This window comes from Pyricularia oryzae, chromosome 3, assembly GCF_000002495.2.
Source record: "Pyricularia oryzae 70-15 chromosome 3, whole genome shotgun sequence".
Classification (NCBI taxonomy): domain Eukaryota; kingdom Fungi; phylum Ascomycota; class Sordariomycetes; order Magnaporthales; family Pyriculariaceae; genus Pyricularia; species Pyricularia oryzae.
In genome coordinates, this window is record NC_017849.1 from 5,206,551 (window position 1) to 5,224,290 (window position 17,740).

A 17,740-nucleotide genomic window follows, 5' to 3' on the forward strand; every position below is an offset into this window, starting at 1 on the left:
GGACTCGTTCTATCAGTAAAGTACTCCGTAAGTGGTGATACCGAAGCTCGGTCAATAACTATTGGCTTTTCAACTCAACAAAAAACTGCGTCATCTATTATTATTCATCTTATGATAATTGCCTGATCAGCGGACAGGTACCTTCTAGACAACGGCTGTCCGGGAGCACCGTGAGTTGTCCGCTCATCATCGGTGGGGCAGGCTTGTGCGTTGAATCACTACTCTAGTAGACCTAGCTCGGTTATGTATGCACGAGCCAACCGGGGTTCTGGGGTTGTTTGCATTTTCAACTCATCATCGCATCCAATCCATCATGGGAGTTTGTTGATGATATTCGACGAGTTTGTTGATTCAAGTCATCTCGCAGAAGCAAATATGTCATGGGCAACCACACTCGTCCTATTTTTTGCGCAATGGTTCATTTTTGGATGGCCGCTCACGGAGAGTTGGCGAAACTTTCATGCAGCACGTTGTACAGTCTACCACGTAAATTCACAAGAACCTTAGTCAATCAATAAAAAAAAAAAGTCTGGAACTGGAGAAATCTGCCCAATCAAAAGCCGGAAAACTACCTATAGTGCCTACTTCTACTCCTCCAAGGTAGGTACCTAAGCAAGCTAACTAAGGAAGTAACCTAACCTACCTTGCCTAGGTGCCTAGATAAAATAGTCTGCCAAGTCAGTGTCTACAAAGTAAACACAGCTAGATACCTACCTTAGGTAGGTAGGTAGGTAAGTAGAGGTAGGTAGACCTACCTACCTATGTAGCTGCCAAGCTGGGTACCGATAAAGCTGAGCAAGGCAGGTAGGTACCTGTGCAATTATCATCCAAACAAAAAAAAAAAAAAAAAAACAGCCCGGAGGACACCCTAATTTATGCGCACATTGACATGCATATATGTAAATACACAGTAAATACAGTACAGTAGTATTATAATTGTACAGATGCCAAGTAGGCCTATTTCTGGTTCTCAGTAGACTTTTGCTTTTCTCGCAAGACTGCAATGTTATCGTCTACCATGGCAATTTCTGCATCTAGCTTTAGTATCTTTTCCTGGAGCATGTTCTCATACTCCTTGTCAGTGAGAGGTGTGAGAGGACTCCATTTGGAAGATAACCAGTCTTGCTTTGACACTGCTTTCGACGCTGGCGTCGGCTCTCGCGCAGCCAACTTGTTTGAAACAGCCTGACCACCTGCACCAAGAACCATCAAGGCCAAGGCTGCTGGTGGACTGGAGCGTATACCCGTGGCTACAATGAACTGTCAGTTTGAGACTTCTTCAACATCATCATTTCTGGCTTTAGAAAGCTTACCCAATGCTCCTTGCGCCATGCCAGCAAGAGCGCCAGCCGCACCACTGATTACGATCTTGTCTTTTCCGCTCAGGTCCCGCGCTCCATAGGCTGCAGTTATGGCTGATCTTGAGCCTGAATGAAAAGAAATGTCAGACAAAATACGTGTCTCAATGGGTTCAATCAATTTAGTCAACATTTAGAAAACACACTGACCATTGAACACAGAGCCTGCAGTAAACCAATAAGCTCCTCCTAGTACGGTAGATATCAAGGCTGGGCGGTGACGTGATACGGCAATGATAGCTCCACCAAGCGCACCGGCAGTTCCTGCGTTGGTCCCAGATCAGTCATGTGATGCGTCGAGTCTCGCAGCCCTTTACGGGGAGGGTCTTCCGTGTGACAACGTACCTGTCAAAGCTCCAAAGCTCAGAGCCTGAGAGACTTCTGCGGGCAAAAAGTTTGTTCGTGTCTTGGCCTCAGTCTGCTGCCGTCGAGGTGGTGGCAATTGCGGCGGCGTCTGATCAGACTCGACATCAGGCATCCTTGAAAGTTTCTTACGGGTATATTTAAAATAAACAGATTTGATACGTAGGGGGAAAATGGATAGAAAATAGAGCGAACGGGAGAGAAAGAGGCTGGATAAAGTCTAACTCCTTGAGAGGAACTGCGAGGTTATGCACGTCAAACGTGTGAATCAGACTAACGGTTTGCCAACGGATACTCGATGAGCAGTCAAGGTATTCCTGGTGTATCATAACCCGGCACTGCTATTGTACGATTCATGAATTGGCGGGCAATAATAAATATAAATCGGGCAGGTCAAATATAGAACAAGCAGTATTAAGATATGGGTCAGGTTTAGGAAGTAAGGTAAAGGAGGGTAGGCAAAGAGATACTTGGTAGGCAGGCAGCAAGTGAAAAGAAAGAGCCTTAGTTGATGGCCCCTGCTCCGTCACGTTCACATTCGGTTCGAGGATGTTGAATCGTAGGTGGATGTTTCTCCCAGTGTATTAAAGTAGATGCGCTAAACTTTTTTCGTGTGCATGGGATGGTACTGGCCACCAATCATCAAGCAGATTCTGCCGGGTGGTTCCTTACTTTTTGGCCAAAAATCGAAAAATTGCCCGCCCGCCCGCACACTTCAAACTTGAAATGAGAAGGCCTCTTGAATTTTTTCCTCCCACTTCCATACCTCGATCCCCAACCCACCAAAAAAGGACCCCGAGACGTCCATTTCTGCAGACCCTCGACCCGTGATCGAGGCACAACCAGCACTTGCCAACCCTTGCGACGACACGTCCATCGCATCTCTCGATTGCGAAGGACAAGGCGTCAATCGGCAACTAAGAATCGACACCGAAACATCAATCAAATAGCCCTCCCCACCAAAGAGCGCCGACTCTGTAGCCGGCCCTCTATACTCGTCTACGCGCTACGATATTGAAATCGTTGCGCGTGGCATAACCCACCAACCGCAATCATGGGTTCGTCCTTTCCATTTCCGCCACTGCTTCATTTGCTTGCGATGCAACCCACAGCTTTTTCGACCTTGTCGCTGATACGTCTTTTCTGTAGCTCCCAAAAAGAAGGAGGTCCAGAAGTTTTCCCTCGGGGAATTCATGACGGACTCTGGTGAGTAGTGCCCCTGCCGACAGGCCTCGGCATTCGCCGGAAATACGAAATCGGACCTTGCGCATACGACTTAGACTTACCATTCATTGCGATTAGCTTTCGGTGGAGGATCGTGGGCTGATGAAGTCGAGGACACATATGGTACGTTTTGCGCGCTTTTGTGGCGTTGGCTCCTTGCCAACCACTCGCCATAACATATCAAGGGCTTCCACTCACACCTTACTCTAACAGGAACCCAACCTCTTCCCCCATCCGACCGACGTGGAAACAGTGGCTACGGCGGCGGCGGCTATGGCTCATCCGACAGAAGTACGTTGTAACCTCCACCGACGCATCGTAACCCGAAAACGACCCTGTCGCACATGTACTGATGATAGCTGTAGTGCCGTATGCACCCAGGGAGCGCGACTCGTTCCCGCAGCGGATTCCCGACAAGCCACCCTACACTGCACACTTGGGTAATCTCTCATATGATGCCACTAACGAGACCGTGACGGATTTCTTTGCCGCATGTGAGGTCGTCAGCGTCCGCATCGTGGAGGACCGCGAGCAGCAGAGGCCCAAGGGCTTTGGATATGCCGAGTTCGCCACCGCAGAAGGTCTCCAGAAGGCCCTGAACTTTGATGGCGACTCTTTCCAAGGCCGTGTGATCCGTATTCGTATTGCCGATCCTCGTGAGTTGAGCTCCTTACTGTGGAGAAATATTTGGAAGACAGCTTACTAACTGTCGTCCAAAAACAGCCAAAAACAGCGAGGGCCGTAGTGAGGCCAGGGAGCTTGACTGGTCGCAGCCTCGCAAGGGACCTTTGGCAGATATGCCCCGCAACGACCGTCGTGGGCCGAGCGAATTCGGAGAACGTCGGGAATTCAACAACGAGCGCCGCGAGTTCAACGACCGCCGAGCACCTCGGGAGTTGGTTGATGACGGCAAGGTCCGTGACTTCAGTGATTGGTCCCGCAAGGGCCCGTTGTCCCCTCGCCCGGACACTGTGCGTCAGAACTCGTCGCGAGAGGGCAGCAGACCTCCCTTCGAGGGCGGAGACTCTTCCAACCGGGAGGACCGCAGATCTTCGCCTGCTACCTGGGGCGAAGGTCGCCAGGATGGATCTCGCCCACCTCGTCGCGAGTTTGCCGACCGCCCCGCTCCTGAGAGGGCTCCTACTGCTGCCGAGAAGGATATGCAGTGGAGGAGCAGCATGCGTCCTGATCAGCCCACAAAGTCCCCCGCCCAGTCACGCAGTGGCAGCGAGGCCCCCCCTTCGCCAGCGCCTGCAGCCGCTGCACCTGCCCCCGGTGGTCGTCCTAAGCTTAACCTGATCAAGCGTACGATTTCCGAGGCACCGGATGTCACTTCTCCTGCTTTGACAGGCGGCGACTCCAAGGCCAGTCCTTTCGGTGCCGCTCGTCCCATCGATACCGCTGCCAAGGAGCGCGAAATCGAGGAGAAGCGCCTGGCCGCGATTCAGGAGAAGAAGGAGGCCGAAGAGAAGGCCAAAGAAGAGCGTCGTCTTGCCAAGGAGGCTGCTGACAAGAAGGCCGAGGAAGACGCGAAGTCTGCCGAGCAAAACGGTGAGGCAGAGAAGGCTGAAGAAGTACCTGAGGCGAAGGAGGCGAAACCAGAGGAGGCAGCCGAAGCTACTCCCACAGAGCAAAAGCTCCCTGTGCGGACACGTGAGCAGGCTCCTGTTCCCAAATCTAGGGCTACCGAGAGTGGTAACTGGAGGTCGGCATCGAGCGAGCAAAAGGGCGGAAGGAGTGCACCCAGTGGTCCCCGCCGGGGAGGAGGCGGTGGCCCCCGAGGCGGACGGAACGATGGGCCGAGGCCGCCGCGTGCCAACGGAGGACAACAGTCGCAGCCTGGAACTCCTGTCACTGCAGGGCCAGACTCTACCCCTGATGAGGACGGCTGGACGACCGTGAAGAAGGCCAAGGGCAGTGGTCGTCCTATTGCATCCTAGAAGCACTGGCTCTAGGCGTCCACTGGAAATCAGCGCGGGTTTTCAACATGAAGAGGATGACCCTTTTATACGAAGCCTGAACGCCGTTACGATGCTACTGAAATTTCAAAAGTCACTGTACCATACCAAACACAGGCTCCCGGCCCACCGCTTCAAGGATCCCAACATATTCGCGCACAAAAATGTCTGTGACACTCTGGGTCATGCTTGGATATTCCTAGCAGCTGCTGCCCTTTTCTCGTTCTCGATGCAGTGTGCCTCCAAGACTTCTCCCTCACTGTCATCCAGTCCTACCGAAACTAGCAATTTCCAGACCCAACGTCGCCGGCAATGCTCGATGCTTATGTTTATGCGGTCTACCTCGCTTCCGCTACTACTCCAGACTCGGCGAGTTGGCACGCTTTGCTGCTTGAGCTATCAACCACCGCCTGGCGTCCTCCATTAAAACGCTCCATTCGATTCGTCTTCTTTCCGTGATTAGACACTCTTCGCCGAGCGTCTCTCGCATTTCTACGGCATGTCCCAAGTACTCACTTGGGCATGCGCATGTCTTTTGTGTGGCTGTTGGAACGCAATTTTTTTCCAGATATTTGTGACTGGACGTGAAAAAGGGGGTTTTGACTGGGCGTTTCGGCTGTACATAGTCGTCTTCTATTTTTTTTGTTTCTCCGAATTTTGGCCTGCATGTCTACGTCTTAAACGAGTGAATTTTGAGGGCTTGATCTTTTCCTACTGAGAAATGGATCACAACGAAAAGCATACATGTTTTCAGGACTTTTTTTTTCAGAGGCACTTTATTGCGCGGGCGGTCACAGTTGGCTCCGTGATTTTGACGAAGCCCAGAGAGGCATCTTTAATTGGGGCAAAGCCTCACCACCCAATAGACCAAGGAGATATGTGACAATCAGTATCTAGTCTAAAGTATACCCTCTACTGTTGTGATGAATGCGAAGGTTTGTGGTAACTCTTTTGAACAGTGACATCATGGGTTATGTAGAGGTAGCATTATGGACGTACACTGGTGCCATCGGAGCTTGGATCCTTTTCACAAGAAAGTCTGACCTCCCGAGCTTACAGTAAATAGACGATATGATCTGAAAACAAGATATAACAGCTGGTTACTTGAAACATCTAGTCCATATGCCGATATTCTGTTCTGAAAGCGACAAGCGACCGGCGGGCTTCTCTAGTAACCCCCTAACCCCCCATGACCACATGCACAAAACTACCTCTTCATATTCTTCTGCTTCTCGGCATCCCTCGCAACGTTCCTCCCCTCCACGAGCAGACCCTTGCGCCTCCTGACGCTGTCCATGTACCGCTTGGCCACGTTCTCACGGTCGCCGTACTCGCCGAGATCCTCGAGGTCGTCCTCGGTGAAGGGCACCCAGAAGGGGTCCTCGTCGAGGATCTCGAAGCCCGTGAAGATAAGCTGGGGCTGGGCGGCGCCCGAAGTGCGCTTGCGCATCTCGTCGGCGAAGCCAAAGGACTCAGCGGCAGGGAGGAGGGACTGGATGGTGAAAAAGGGGGTGCCTTCCTTCATGGCTTCGGAGAGGACGTTGCCGCGTCGGCGAGTCAGAACGTCGTAGACACGACCAAGTACCTCGGCTGTGTGGTGGTCTGTCAGTATTTGCTACATCGTTTGGGGAAACCGGCCATTTGGGGGGGGGGGGGGGGGGGGCGTGTTTGTTGTTGAAGGAATCTTGTGAGCTTTGAAAACTTACTGCTTGCTTGAATCTCGCAGGAATACATGGCCAACATCAAACGAGGTGACCAGTCTAGGAAGCCCTTGTGTATGCCTTGCTGCACCGCCTTGATGACCTCGCCAGTGAGACGTCCGATGGCGTCACGAGCCGACGAATCTTGCGCAGCGTCGGCAATCTCGACATTCTCGATAACGACTGCTACTCCCTGAACTGGCTCGTGGCATAGGGGTCCTTGAGCCATAGCAAGCTGGAAGCCGTATGTGATCTTGTCAGAGAGGTGGCTTGCCTTAAGACGCTCGTCCGCGGACGGGGCATCGGCCTTGTCAGCATCGTCTCCAAAGATTCTTGGTAGTATGCCGCTAGCAGTGCCGTCCACAAGAATATTTGGCCCAGTCCTCCGCGGCCCGAAAGATACGATGCGCTCCGCAGCTGATTTCCAGGCCTCACGTCCCTTGCCGAATTCCAGCTTCTCCTTGAGCTGTGATTTGAACTCATCTGGGCTCAAGGTCTTTGCCTCCTCAATACCCGCAAATGCTTCATCTGCCTGTGATTCTTCAACCTTGTCTCCAGACTCAGACGCAGAATCGTTATTGCTGGCAGGGTCGGAAGATAGTTGCTTGATAGCAGCACTTTGCTTGAGCAGGAAGTCGGTGACATCCTTTGGCAACGGGCTGACCTTGAGTGTAATCGTAGCTTGCTTGGAGCTGCTGACTGCGACGACTAAGCCTCGCCCAAGTTCCTTGTTGGCAGGTGGCCGCATCTCCTCAGCCTTGACGATGGTTTCGCGGTATGGAACGATGGGCGCACCTGCTTGGATCTCACATCGGGCGAAGCGTTCACGAAGATCAGTGAGACAGCGTTCGAGGTGCAGCTCACCGGCCGTCAGGAGGACGTGCTCTCCACTTGCAAACTGCTCATACTCGGCACATGGATCACTTTGCACCAAGAGCTTCAGACCTGCAATCATCTTGTCAAGATCTGCAGGGTTCTCAGGCTCAAGGGCGACTCTGACAATTGGTCGACCGACAGCGCTCCCTACGCCTGCCAGGTTGACAGCCCCTTCTAGTTGGCCGCAGAGAGTTCCGGATTTGAGGATACCTGAGCCCTCGAGACCCTTGATGCCGAACACGACACCAGCAGGCACGGTGGTAAGGCTTTCCAAACTGCGACCCATGAGCATGTAAAGAGCCTCGACGGTAACCTTTTGCGGCTTGGGATCGGCGTTGGGCGTGGCTGGAGAAAACTTTGGGGGAAGAACATAGACGCTATCCCCAACTGATAGGCTCCCTGAATATATGCGTGCAAAGCCAATCAAGTGCTCCGCTTCGGCTTCTGCCTCGGGTTCAGCAGGACTTATCGGGTCATCATCCAGGCTCGTAGAGCCAATCGCAGAAGTAAGGTCATCAATCCCGTTGCTGGCACCAGCCTGGGCCTTTGCGGCCTCGGCACGCTTTTTCCTAGCTATATCCCGTGCCTCCTCGGGGCTAAGAGGACCGTTTCGTCGTTTATTCTCCGGCAACTCGCTGGCAGGAACTGATACCATCTTGCTGACATAGGCTACCACAGGGTCATCCCCGGATGACTTGAACTGGACCATCGCGTCTCGGATCTTGGAGTCAATGGAATCAGGTCCTGGACATGATCTCAAGAGCTCAGGCAAACGCTCTGCCTGTGCGGCCTTTGGTGACGGAAGTGATTCGACAACCGACACTAGGAGAGCCACAGATAGTGGAAGCCAAGAGGCGAAAACAGTTGTGAGTAGCAACCGGGGATCCCTTGCGCGGAGGATGTGCGCTGGAACATTGATGTTGAGCGACTTGGTGATCTTCTCCAGGAGGGCTGCATCACTGTGGCCGTTGTACTCCTTCCCCATGGTGGCGGCGTATACGGTCCAGATGGGCTCGAGTACTAGTTGCACAAACATGGGCTTCAGTGCCCGCCCTTTCAAATGCTTGGGCCCGAGTACTTTCTTGGTTTTGGGGTCCAGGTAGAAATTTCCCCAGAGGACCTTTTCCATGATGCTTCGTTTTATGCCGAGTTTCTTCTCGTATAGGCCGGCGAACTGGCGGACGGTGAATGCCCAACCATCAATGGCGCTGGCAAAAATGACATTGTTTTTCTCTGGTGCAAAGTAAAGATCCTCGTCATCCTTTTCTTGGAAGCTCAAGTCGCCTGCCTCTTCATCTTGCTGACCGGCTGCTTGTGCTTCCCTGGCTGCTGCAGCGGCGACGCGCTCCTCGATCCTCTCTCGCCAGTTGAGATCCTCCTCCATCCTCTCGCCCTGGAAAAAGCTACCAAGAACAGCGTTGACCTGCTCCAGAATCTTGGACAAGTGAACGTTGGCCTCCGAAGGTGACATTTTCAGTTCGGTGACCAGGCGGTCGATCTTGTTGATAACGAGCAGCGGCTTGAGCTTTTCGGTCCATGTTTGACGAAGAACTGTAACCGTTTGGCTGCAAACACCCTCTACGGCGTCGACCAAGACGACAGCACCGTCGCAAAGGCGTGAAGCAGTCGACACTTCACTGCTAAAATCGATATGGCCGGGAGAATCAATAAGGTTGATGAGATAGTCTGCAGCAACAGGGGCTGCATCAGGACTCGACCTCCGCAACATGGAGAAAAGTAATGATATTGCTGATGATTCCATGGTGATGCCCCTGGCCTGTTCATCAGGACGAGAGTCCATATACCGGATCTTGCCGGCCAATTTTGGTGAGATGATGCCATTTGTTGCCAGCAAGGCATCTGTTAATGAAGTTTTGCCATGGTCCTATGATGCGGTATCAGCAATCTGCTTTTTTTTGTTTAAGCTCCTTCGGTTAGGCCTTGGCGAGGGACTTGAACTCGAGGTACTTTGATGCTTACCACATGTGCCAGGATACAGATATTCCGGACATTGTCAGCATGTTGCTGCAGCTGCGCCAGCTTTTCCGGGCTTACTACCGGCATTTTTTGCGCCCTTTTTGTCTTTAATTGTTCCGTCTGTTGAAGTAGAGGTATTAGTCTCTATAAACTTATGTAGATAGGTAGGTAGTTAATGTAGGTCACAGGCTAGGAAGATTTCAAGTCGGTAGACGCCAAGCTGTATCTGCGATGGATGGCAGCCCAATATGTAGCAAATAGAAACCAAATGCAAGACTCGGCTTTTGAGTGGAAACTGTGTGTAAATAGGTGTGCAAATCAGAATGATGCACGTTTGAGTCACTACTAACAAAGCTGGGAGGGTGAAAATCGAAGCAAGCTATTTGCTCTGCTTTCAGCACATGCAGTCTTTGGGGACAATTTTTCAAACTTGGCAGCCTATGAGTTATAATCCTTCTGAATGAGCACTGGAAGCCAACTGGGCCACTACCCGGATTAATAAGAAGAAGAAGAATCCAACCAATTTGACCTCAACTGCAACAGGCGCAACCTGCCTCGAGTACGAAGTAACGAGATGAGAAAAAGTGCCCCGCCTTCCTGGTGTTGCTGGTGGACTGCCCCCACATTCAAAGAAAACTGGGGCATAATTTTAGGAGGGGCAGGAAAATTTGGTCAGAACTGGCCGTGACTTGAAGCCCTACCTGGCGGTCGCGAAGCACCAAACGAAAAACCACGCTTCGCTTCGCTCCCGGAGGCCGATTGACTTGAATAGAACCTAATTACCTCCCGGAGACAAGCCCCGCGCAAGTTCGCTATCTGCGCACCTGCTACCCGTCGGAGACTGGGTTTCGGTATTAGTTGAGAGATCTTTTGATTTTTTCTTTGCTTTATTGTCCGTTTTCTATTCCTTGACCACGAAATCCACGAACCATGAGCGGATACCAAAACGGCGGCCCCCGCGGCCTAGCCGATGACAGCGATGTTGAGGAGGAGGCTCTCGTCGCCGACTACCGCGAGCAGGTCCAGTACGAGGAGGGTATGGATGACCCCGATATGGGGTTGGCCCAGCAGACCGACGACATCCAGTCCAGGCTTGTCGCCGCAGCGCAGCCCCTCGACTTTTCCGCGCCCCTCGAAGTCAAGTTCCAGAGCTACGACCAATACTGCAGCTTATTTCACTTCATCCTGAACTCGGATGGGCCAGTTGACCTGGAGCCCCCCTCTGTTAGTTTTTTTCCCCATGTATTTACTCCCTATAAATCTATTGATCGAGCTCGTGTTGACCCTTTTGCTTGCTTGCCCATATAGTACTACTGGGCGTGGGATGTCATCGACGAGTTCATCTACCAGTTCAACTCGTTCTCCTCATACAGGATGCGCATCGCAAGGCAGGCCAACAACGAGGAGGAGGCGCAAATACTGCGAGAGAACCCCAACACGTGGGGATGCTACAGTGTCCTGAACGTGCTCTACTCGCTCATTCAGCGCTCTCAGATCCTCGAGCAGCTGCAGGCAATGAAGCGCAACGAGGACCCTATGGCTGTTGCAGGTGACTACGGCAGCAGGAGTCTGTACAGGATGTTGGGATACTTCTCCATCATTGGTCTTCTCCGTGTGCACTGTCTGCTTGGTGACTTCAGCCTCGCCCTGAGGACGCTTGACGACATCGAGCTGAACAAGAAGGCCATGTTCGCCCGCGTCATGGCCGCGCACTTCACAACCTACTACTACGTCGGTTTCTCCTACATGATGGTCCGTCGCTACGCCGATGCCATCCGCATGTTCAGCCACATCCTGGTCTACGTCTCGCGTACCAAGAACTTCCAGAAGAACGCTCAGTACGACTCGATCACCAAGAAGAACGACCAGATGCTGGCCCTCATTGCCATCTGCGTGGCTTTCCATCCCACTCGTCTTGACGACACCATCCACACCGCTCTTCGTGAGAAGTTCGGTGACCAGCTCCTGAAGCTGCAGAGGGGTGGCCCCGAGTCTCTTCCCGTCTATGAGGAGCTCTTCAGGACGGCGTGCCCCAAGTTCATCTCGCCCGTTCCTCCGGACTTTGACAACCCGGAGGCCAACGTGGATCCCATCGAGCACCACCTGTCCGTTTTCATGGACGAAGTCAAGACCAACATGTGGAGCCCGACCGTCAAGTCCTACCTCAGGCTGTACACAACCATGGACCTCAAGAAGCTCGCTGGTTTCCTGTCTGTCAAGCCCGAGGAGCTCCGCTCGTGGCTGCTTGTCAACAAGCAGCGCACCAAGCAGCTGCGCTGGGCCGACCACGGCCTTCTCGATGGCGAGCTGGTCAACGTGAGCGACCTTGACTATGCCATGCAGGGTGTACGTTTTAAATCCATCTTGACCAATCCTGTCAATCGTTGCCTGAATGTCGAATGCTAACAAAACTCAGGACTTGATTCACATCTCGGAGGCCAAGGTCGGCAGGAAACTGGTTGACTGGTACCTCCGCAACCTGTCTCGCACATACGTGTAAGCCTAGGTTGTCGAAGTCAAAGTTGCTTCGCTCAAAAGCACCGCGCCGCCCCATTCGAAAATTGTAGTCAAGACTTCAGGGGCATTAAACGGAAATTTCCTGGCAGCAGGTGGAAAGGAGAATGTTTGGGCAGCAGCGGCATTAGCCCACGAGAAGATGATTTTTGCATTGGCGTTCCAGGGGTCTCATGGTTTCAAACAAAGCAACGTCTGGGTGCATCGGATGGTCACGGGGATTATGGGTTTGCTTGTGCACAGTCAAGGTCCCTTTTTTGAGAGCCAAGTGAAAAGTAAAGTATCCAGGGGGCTGCAAAGCCAACTCAGTATGTGGTCGGGGTGCGGCAGACCAAAAGAGCTGGTCAAGCGAGTTTGCTTGGTAGTAGTATGCTAGTTCTAAAAGTCTACCTAGCAAGCCTAGGTGCCCAAGGTACCTTAGTCAGGTCTAGAATGAAGCAGCCACAACCACTCAAGCAAAAGGAACGAACGTCTGATCTGGCTCATTCGACAGATACGGGGTAATTATCTGTCTTGCCTAGTAACTGCCCCTGCCATCTGATGGTTGCAACCTTTTTACTAGAACTAGGTGAAGTAACGGATGCTTCCTCCCATGCCACCTCATCCCCCGCTTGTGACGAATATAGTTCCTTGGCAAACATCCCGCTACGTATCTAAGTGAGGCCGCCAACGGTGAAGCGATACACAGAAAGCCTTTGTGTTTGTCATGGTTTCGCCATTGCACGGAGTATCTTTTGGTGGTCTCAGGGAAAGTGAATGGCTGACGGTCTCTAGGGTGGTTGCACTGCTTCTAAATATCGTCACGACTGAAGATCGATAGATACCCACGGGCTTTTCGGTTGGTCGCTCGCTCGCCCGCGAAGAAAAAAAAATAAGAGCTAGAAGACTGCGAGCTGTTCTAGGTGATTGCGGATCATATGTACCTTGTGTACAACGTAGGCATTTGCAAATCGGGAATCGGCATCATGGCAATGTTATTGATAAGTTTTCAAAAGTTGGTCTTTGGAAGGCGATTTTGCTGCAATACGCCTACCTACACCTTCGTCTTCACTCAGTATCGAAGTTGAAGGGCAATTGCCTGCCGAGGAAGCCGTTGTTGCAGTCGGCTTCAGCTGCGCCTCGTTATACAGTACGGCTGCCAGCTCTGGATTATTTGTTTAGCCTTCATTTCGACCCACCCAACACCAAACATTGACGAATGCATGCTCTAACCTTTCGGATTGTAATCCCATAACGGAAATTTAGCCCTGACCACATGGTTTGGGCTATTATAGAAATAGAAAAGTGCCTACCTTGGGCACCTACGAAGTACCTGCCTTCCTGCCTAGGTAGGTACCCAGGGTTCCTCGGTATTGTAGGTGGATGTAAAGGTCCCCAGTATGGACGGCACATTGTGCGGGACGAAAAGCGGAGTGTTTCTTGTAGACCTTTTTTTTTACAGCGTGGGAATCGTGGGTGAGGTGCCATTGAACACATTGCTACCCCCCGGCTGCCCGCCCTGGAACCGCACCGCGCGGCGCCCCAAGCTGCAGTTGAGTGAGTGGCATGTGCACGATTGAATGATTGATTGTCACTGCAATGTGACTTGCAGGCCCTCCCTTCCTTTCCGCCTAGCTCGTTTACTCATTTGTTTTTCCATCACGCCCCATTGGATCGGTGGTTGTACCTTGACGCCTTTCGCTTCCAAACGGGTTGCGCCGCTCAATGTTTCTTCTTTTCTTTTTCACATTGGCATTGCTTCGATCAGACTGAGTGACCTCTTGGATCATCATCGCCACTTATAACCACCCCCATCTTCTTCAACACAACACAATCCGTACTGTACCACAATCAAGTAACACTGATCGAGGCGCCGACCGCTGCCTTGTTTTTTTTTATATCCGAGAATTAGGAGCAGGTCCAGCTTTGACCGCTAACTGATCGACGAAGCCTTCATCGAGCGTCCCCTCAAAAAGGCCCGAAGCTAGAGCTTGCATAAAAGACCATAGCTTTGACTGGCCTCCATTTTTTTTTCTGCAAGGGCTGCGATACGAGAAGCCCCAGCCAGAGGCGTTGGCAACTGTCAGCGGTCGACTGCGCAAATCAGTCAGTTAGCAAAGCAAACAATCCACCCTGTTCGGTGCCCCCATGGCGGACCCTGCCGCCTCTCCAGTCGCTCGAACTCCCGATTCCGAAGTATCGCCATTCACGCAGCCGGATCAGAAGTCGGGCAAAGCTGAATACTTCCCGCCCAAGACCGATGGGAGCGACGGCAGCGATAGAGACGAGACGCCGTACCCGACCATCAAAGAGCCGTCGCCCAGCCCGTCGGTGCGCACAGAAGACGATGCCTCAACCGTAGCGCAGGATCCATCCAGCAACAGCAGCGCACCATCTCGCGGCACTCTTTCGGCCAAGTCGTCGATTGCATCCGTTGTCTTCCGCCCACCTCGCAATTTAGCTCTGCCACAAGGCTCGCAGCGGAAAACCGACGGTAACCGTCTCCGGAACTCTTCACCACGACCAGAGAGGTGAGTGACAAGTTTTGACGCTGGGGGAAGACCTTGCTATCTTATCTTTGTTTCACTTCTATTTCTATACAGTTGATCTTGTTTGGGGAGCCGGTGGGTGCTCGGAGCGGTCCTGCAGCAAGCTTGAATACAATTCGAGTCTGTGGTCTCTCTGCAAACAGTCGGTCCCCCGTGTGCACCAGGAGACGGGTCGGCTCGCGCATGGATGATACTTTGCCAAGCAAAAGTTGACATCGCAGCCTGTGTCTCGGGGGACACTTTGGGAACCATCGCCCCCAAAACACATGTGTCTTTGAGGAAGGCGACAGCATCGTAAAGTACGTGCATGCCACACCTCGGATCTCCACTGCGTAACTGCTTGGCTCTTCGGCAGGTCGTCCCAAGCGGGGTCGGCGGTCCCTCTTGAAATCGGAGTGTGGGGGGAGGACACAGTAAATGCGTCTCCATTATTCCCCAGCTCGTTCCCCTACGTATCTCTATTAGCCCCTTCATCCCTATACAAGCACGTCAGACAACTGGATCGAGACTATTCACGTGCGCTGCCAGCATAAATCATCTAAAAACGGCTGGGTTATACCCGATAGAAACGTTGGACATGGTTCAAATTCAGCCATGGCAGCTTGCTCAGTTTTTGACCAGTCTTGTTTCCTTTCCCATCCCGTCCCATCACCTTGAACCTGCATTATCCCGTCCAGATTCATCCAATCCTTTGTGCACTTGCTCCTTTCCTTATTCTCGGAGTGTCTGCGGTTGATCACCAGTACTATCTACACACGGCAAAGCCACAATGCCGGGATATGAGCTTGATCTGAGGAACACAGTCTTTTCACGCGGCCTTCAACCTAGCCTGTTTTCTTTTGTGCACTCTTTTCTTTCTGCGCAGCACGTCGGTCTTCTAAGAGTTACCGAGTGTTTTTGCTCTATGGCCTGATGTGTCGGTCAATCTGCGTTTGGGCCCATCGTGTGGTTCGACCTAAAGAAAACCCACGATACACCTGACCCAAACCCAGCTTTTAGCTCATTCGTCCCAACTTGGAGCGCTCAACCCAGATTCAAGAAATTGCATGTGATATTCAAACGTCACGTTACGTACCTTACTGGGGACGTGTTCTGCCTCCAATCCTGACACATGCGACAGTAATTATTACTGGGGGTTTAATGCCCCGACTCGAGATGGCTTCCGTGCCATCAGTATGGTTTAGCTGACTGACTCCACTACCTACCGCCTTCCCAACCATTAAAATATTACTTTTGCTTGGCACCACCCACCCCATCATCCCGAGCCTCACTGGCACCACCGCCCGCTCCCCCTCTTCCTTCTGGTCTCACAAGCATTCTGCCTGCGGGGCATCTCGTTGGTCATTTCAGCTTGCTCTTTATTTGCGCCATCTCTATCCGTCGCGCGCTGCTCTACAATTCTCCCATCGCGCAACGCTGCGCATCTTTGTAGCCGATGCCCGACAACTCGAGCTGTTAACATCACCTGTGCCCAATCGATGGCTGTACTAACAGAAGATGGTTCGTCGGGCAGGTTTCGGCACCACGTTTCCTTTGACAACATCCCAGTCGGCGAGGCAACCAAGAATAATGTACTGGGCTACACGATCAATCTGACGCACGATGGCTATCAACCCAAGCGACGGTCGCGGACCATGATGGCCGGCGTTGACCAGCATTTCTACTCCGACTATGCACTACAGTGGCTGCTCGAGGAGTATGCCGAGGACGGAGATGAGGTCATTTGCGTGCATGTCTCGGAAAGAGACAGCCGCGACGACAAGAATTACAAGCCGAAAGCCCAGGCAATGGTTGAGCGGATAAAGCAGAAGATTCCTCCGGACTGTGCGATTAGCATCAAGTTGGAGTATGCGGTTGGAAAACTACATGAGACTTTTCAGAAGCTGGTATGTACCCTCAGTTTTCTTTTTTTAGTTTTCTTTTTTTTTTTTTTTTGTTGTGTCAAGTCGCACCACCTCGCGTATCGGGTATCGTCAAATCCGTACTGACCACTGTTGTATCCTTTGCAGATTTACATATATCAGCCTTCAATGCTGGTTGTGGGCACACGCGGCCGGTCCCTTGGCGGTATCCAAGGACTTGTCAACACGCGAAACTCGTTTTCAAAGTACTGTCTACAATACTCGCCAGTGCCAACCGTAGTGGTCCGCGACATCGACAAACGCAAGAAGAAGAAAGAGAAGCGGAGCCAAGATCCGAGCAGGCAGAGTTATCTTTCTATGCTGGCCTCCAATGACGGAAAGCACGAGGCAGACAGCGAGAATAGTAGTCTCTATGAACTGGAGGCAAGGCTCTCGCCCGACGAGGAAGCCCACAGAGTCGCCGCAGCTATTGGCCTTCCAAGCTCATTCGACCCCACAATCGAGGGTGTTGCCCTCGAAACGCGGATGCATCCCAGAATACAGAGCGTACCAACCTCACCTCTGAAGGAGACCCTGCACGCAGAAGAGGTCGCCAGCGCTCTGGCGGCCGTGCCTGCACCACCTTCGACACTTGGCGGCAGCGATGATGATGAGAGCGCCGACGACTCTGGTGACGAGTTTGAGGTCATGTCTGGCGAGCAGATCATCGCCAAGGGAGGTCAAGGCAACCCGGACGAGAAGATCAAAAAGACGAAGCTTCACCAGATGGAGGTTGCCGAGGCGGCGGCGCTACGTGAGCAACCGGTTGACGATGATGACGACGACGACGACGACGAAGATAATACTCAGGGCGGCCCGGGAAGTCATGATGGCCAAGGACTGAAAGGGAAGCCTTGATTGTAGCAAACCAAGCGATACTGTTGTACTATTCGGGCGTTATAACAGTCGGCTCGAGTTGGGTAGCGTTGGCTCCAATTTCACATTCGCAAGACTCAGGTCTATTTTGTTTTTATCTATTGTCATTCTGGCAGAGTCACTCCACGCATTTGCTGGTGGTTATCGGTTGTCATGCCGATTAGAGCGACGGGCATATTGGTCAGAACACTGTCGTGGTGCAGTCGCCCGTAACCCGCTCACGCAGTGATACACAAAATGGAGCCAATGGCTCAGTGAGAGTCTTACTTGGTTCATACTGTTTCAGACTGCGCAAATTGCTTCTGCGTACCTTATCCCTAGACCGTTCGCTCTACACCACAAAAGATAGTGTTAAGGAAGGAGAGACGGACAAGAACATAGTAGGACAGTGAGTAAGAATAGATACGGCTCAACCCAGCATACCTTACCAACTTCACTGTTTTTGTGTATGGATTATTCCGGTTA

The 17,740-nt window shown here is 52.2% G+C and overlaps 6 protein-coding genes across 6 annotated transcripts; 4 read left to right on the forward strand and 2 right to left on the reverse strand.

The window, feature by feature from the left end:
• Positions 1–855: 855 nt before the first annotated feature.
• On the reverse strand, positions 856–2,325 carry MGG_05263 (uncharacterized protein). Its single transcript, XM_003712773.1, has 3 exons — positions 1,704–2,325; positions 1,314–1,622; positions 856–1,250 (listed from the first exon to the last, which is right to left on the reverse strand). The coding sequence occupies exons 2-3, from the start codon at positions 1,489–1,491 to the stop codon at positions 958–960; spliced, it is 471 nt and encodes a 156-aa protein (XP_003712821.1). The 5' UTR covers positions 1,492–1,622; positions 1,704–2,325; the 3' UTR covers positions 856–957.
• Positions 2,317–5,850, forward strand: MGG_05264 (translation initiation factor 4B). The gene is made up of 6 exons (XM_003712774.1): positions 2,317–2,779; positions 2,871–2,927; positions 3,024–3,068; positions 3,159–3,236; positions 3,311–3,601; positions 3,669–5,850. The coding sequence occupies exons 1-6, from the start codon at positions 2,776–2,778 to the stop codon at positions 4,883–4,885; spliced, it is 1,692 nt and encodes a 563-aa protein (XP_003712822.1). The 5' UTR covers positions 2,317–2,775; the 3' UTR covers positions 4,886–5,850.
• Positions 5,783–10,013, reverse strand: MGG_05265 (elongation factor 2). The gene is made up of 3 exons (XM_003712775.1): positions 9,460–10,013; positions 6,610–9,364; positions 5,783–6,493 (listed from the first exon to the last, which is right to left on the reverse strand). The coding sequence occupies exons 1-3, from the start codon at positions 9,541–9,543 to the stop codon at positions 6,111–6,113; spliced, it is 3,222 nt and encodes a 1,073-aa protein (XP_003712823.1). The 5' UTR covers positions 9,544–10,013; the 3' UTR covers positions 5,783–6,110.
• Positions 9,979–12,718, forward strand: MGG_05266 (eukaryotic translation initiation factor 3). The gene is made up of 3 exons (XM_003712776.1): positions 9,979–10,680; positions 10,765–11,802; positions 11,873–12,718. Exons 1-3 carry the CDS (start codon positions 10,387–10,389, stop codon positions 11,954–11,956), a joined length of 1,416 nt encoding a protein of 471 aa, XP_003712824.1. The 5' UTR covers positions 9,979–10,386; the 3' UTR covers positions 11,957–12,718.
• A 1,379-nt stretch (positions 12,719–14,097) lies between these two features.
• Positions 14,098–14,484, forward strand: MGG_05267 (uncharacterized protein; the record flags this gene model as incomplete). Its single annotated transcript, XM_003712777.1, has 1 exon — positions 14,098–14,484. One exon carries the CDS (start codon positions 14,098–14,100, stop codon positions 14,482–14,484), a length of 387 nt encoding a protein of 128 aa, XP_003712825.1.
• A 1,492-nt stretch (positions 14,485–15,976) lies between these two features.
• MGG_05268 (usp domain-containing protein) lies at positions 15,977–17,257 on the forward strand (the record flags this gene model as incomplete). The annotated part of the gene is made up of 2 exons (XM_003712778.1): positions 15,977–16,384; positions 16,508–17,257. The coding sequence occupies 2 exons, from the start codon at positions 15,977–15,979 to the stop codon at positions 17,255–17,257; spliced, it is 1,158 nt and encodes a 385-aa protein (XP_003712826.1).
• Between the last annotated feature and the right edge of the window lie 483 nt (positions 17,258–17,740).

Bases quoted from the DNA above. Each gene is read 5' to 3' on its own strand.
- MGG_05265 (XM_003712775.1), bottom strand. From the start codon at position 9,543: ATGCCGGTAGTAAGCCCGGAAAAGCTGGCGCAGCTGCAGCAACATGCT. The intron at 9,365-9,459 runs GTAAGCATCAAA...ACCGCATCATAG, and splicing joins TCTGTATCCTGGCACATGTG to GACCATGGCAAAACTTCATT. The intron at 6,494-6,609 runs GTAAGTTTTCAA...ACCACCACACAG, and splicing joins CTGCGAGATTCAAGCAAGCA to CCGAGGTACTTGGTCGTGTC.
- MGG_05264 (XM_003712774.1), top strand. The intron at 2,928-3,023 runs GTGAGTAGTGCC...CATTGCGATTAG, and splicing joins GGAATTCATGACGGACTCTG to CTTTCGGTGGAGGATCGTGG. The intron at 3,237-3,310 runs GTACGTTGTAAC...TGATAGCTGTAG, and splicing joins CTATGGCTCATCCGACAGAA to TGCCGTATGCACCCAGGGAG.
- MGG_05266 (XM_003712776.1), top strand. From the start codon at position 10,387: ATGAGCGGATACCAAAACGGCGGCCCCCGCGGCCTAGCCGATGACAGC. The intron at 10,681-10,764 runs GTTAGTTTTTTT...TTGCCCATATAG, and splicing joins TTGACCTGGAGCCCCCCTCT to TACTACTGGGCGTGGGATGT. The intron at 11,803-11,872 runs GTACGTTTTAAA...AACAAAACTCAG, and splicing joins TTGACTATGCCATGCAGGGT to GACTTGATTCACATCTCGGA.
- MGG_05263 (XM_003712773.1), bottom strand. From the start codon at position 1,491: ATGTTGACTAAATTGATTGAACCCATTGAGACACGTATTTTGTCTGAC. The intron at 1,251-1,313 runs GTAAGCTTTCTA...AGTTCATTGTAG, and splicing joins CATGGCGCAAGGAGCATTGG to CCACGGGTATACGCTCCAGT.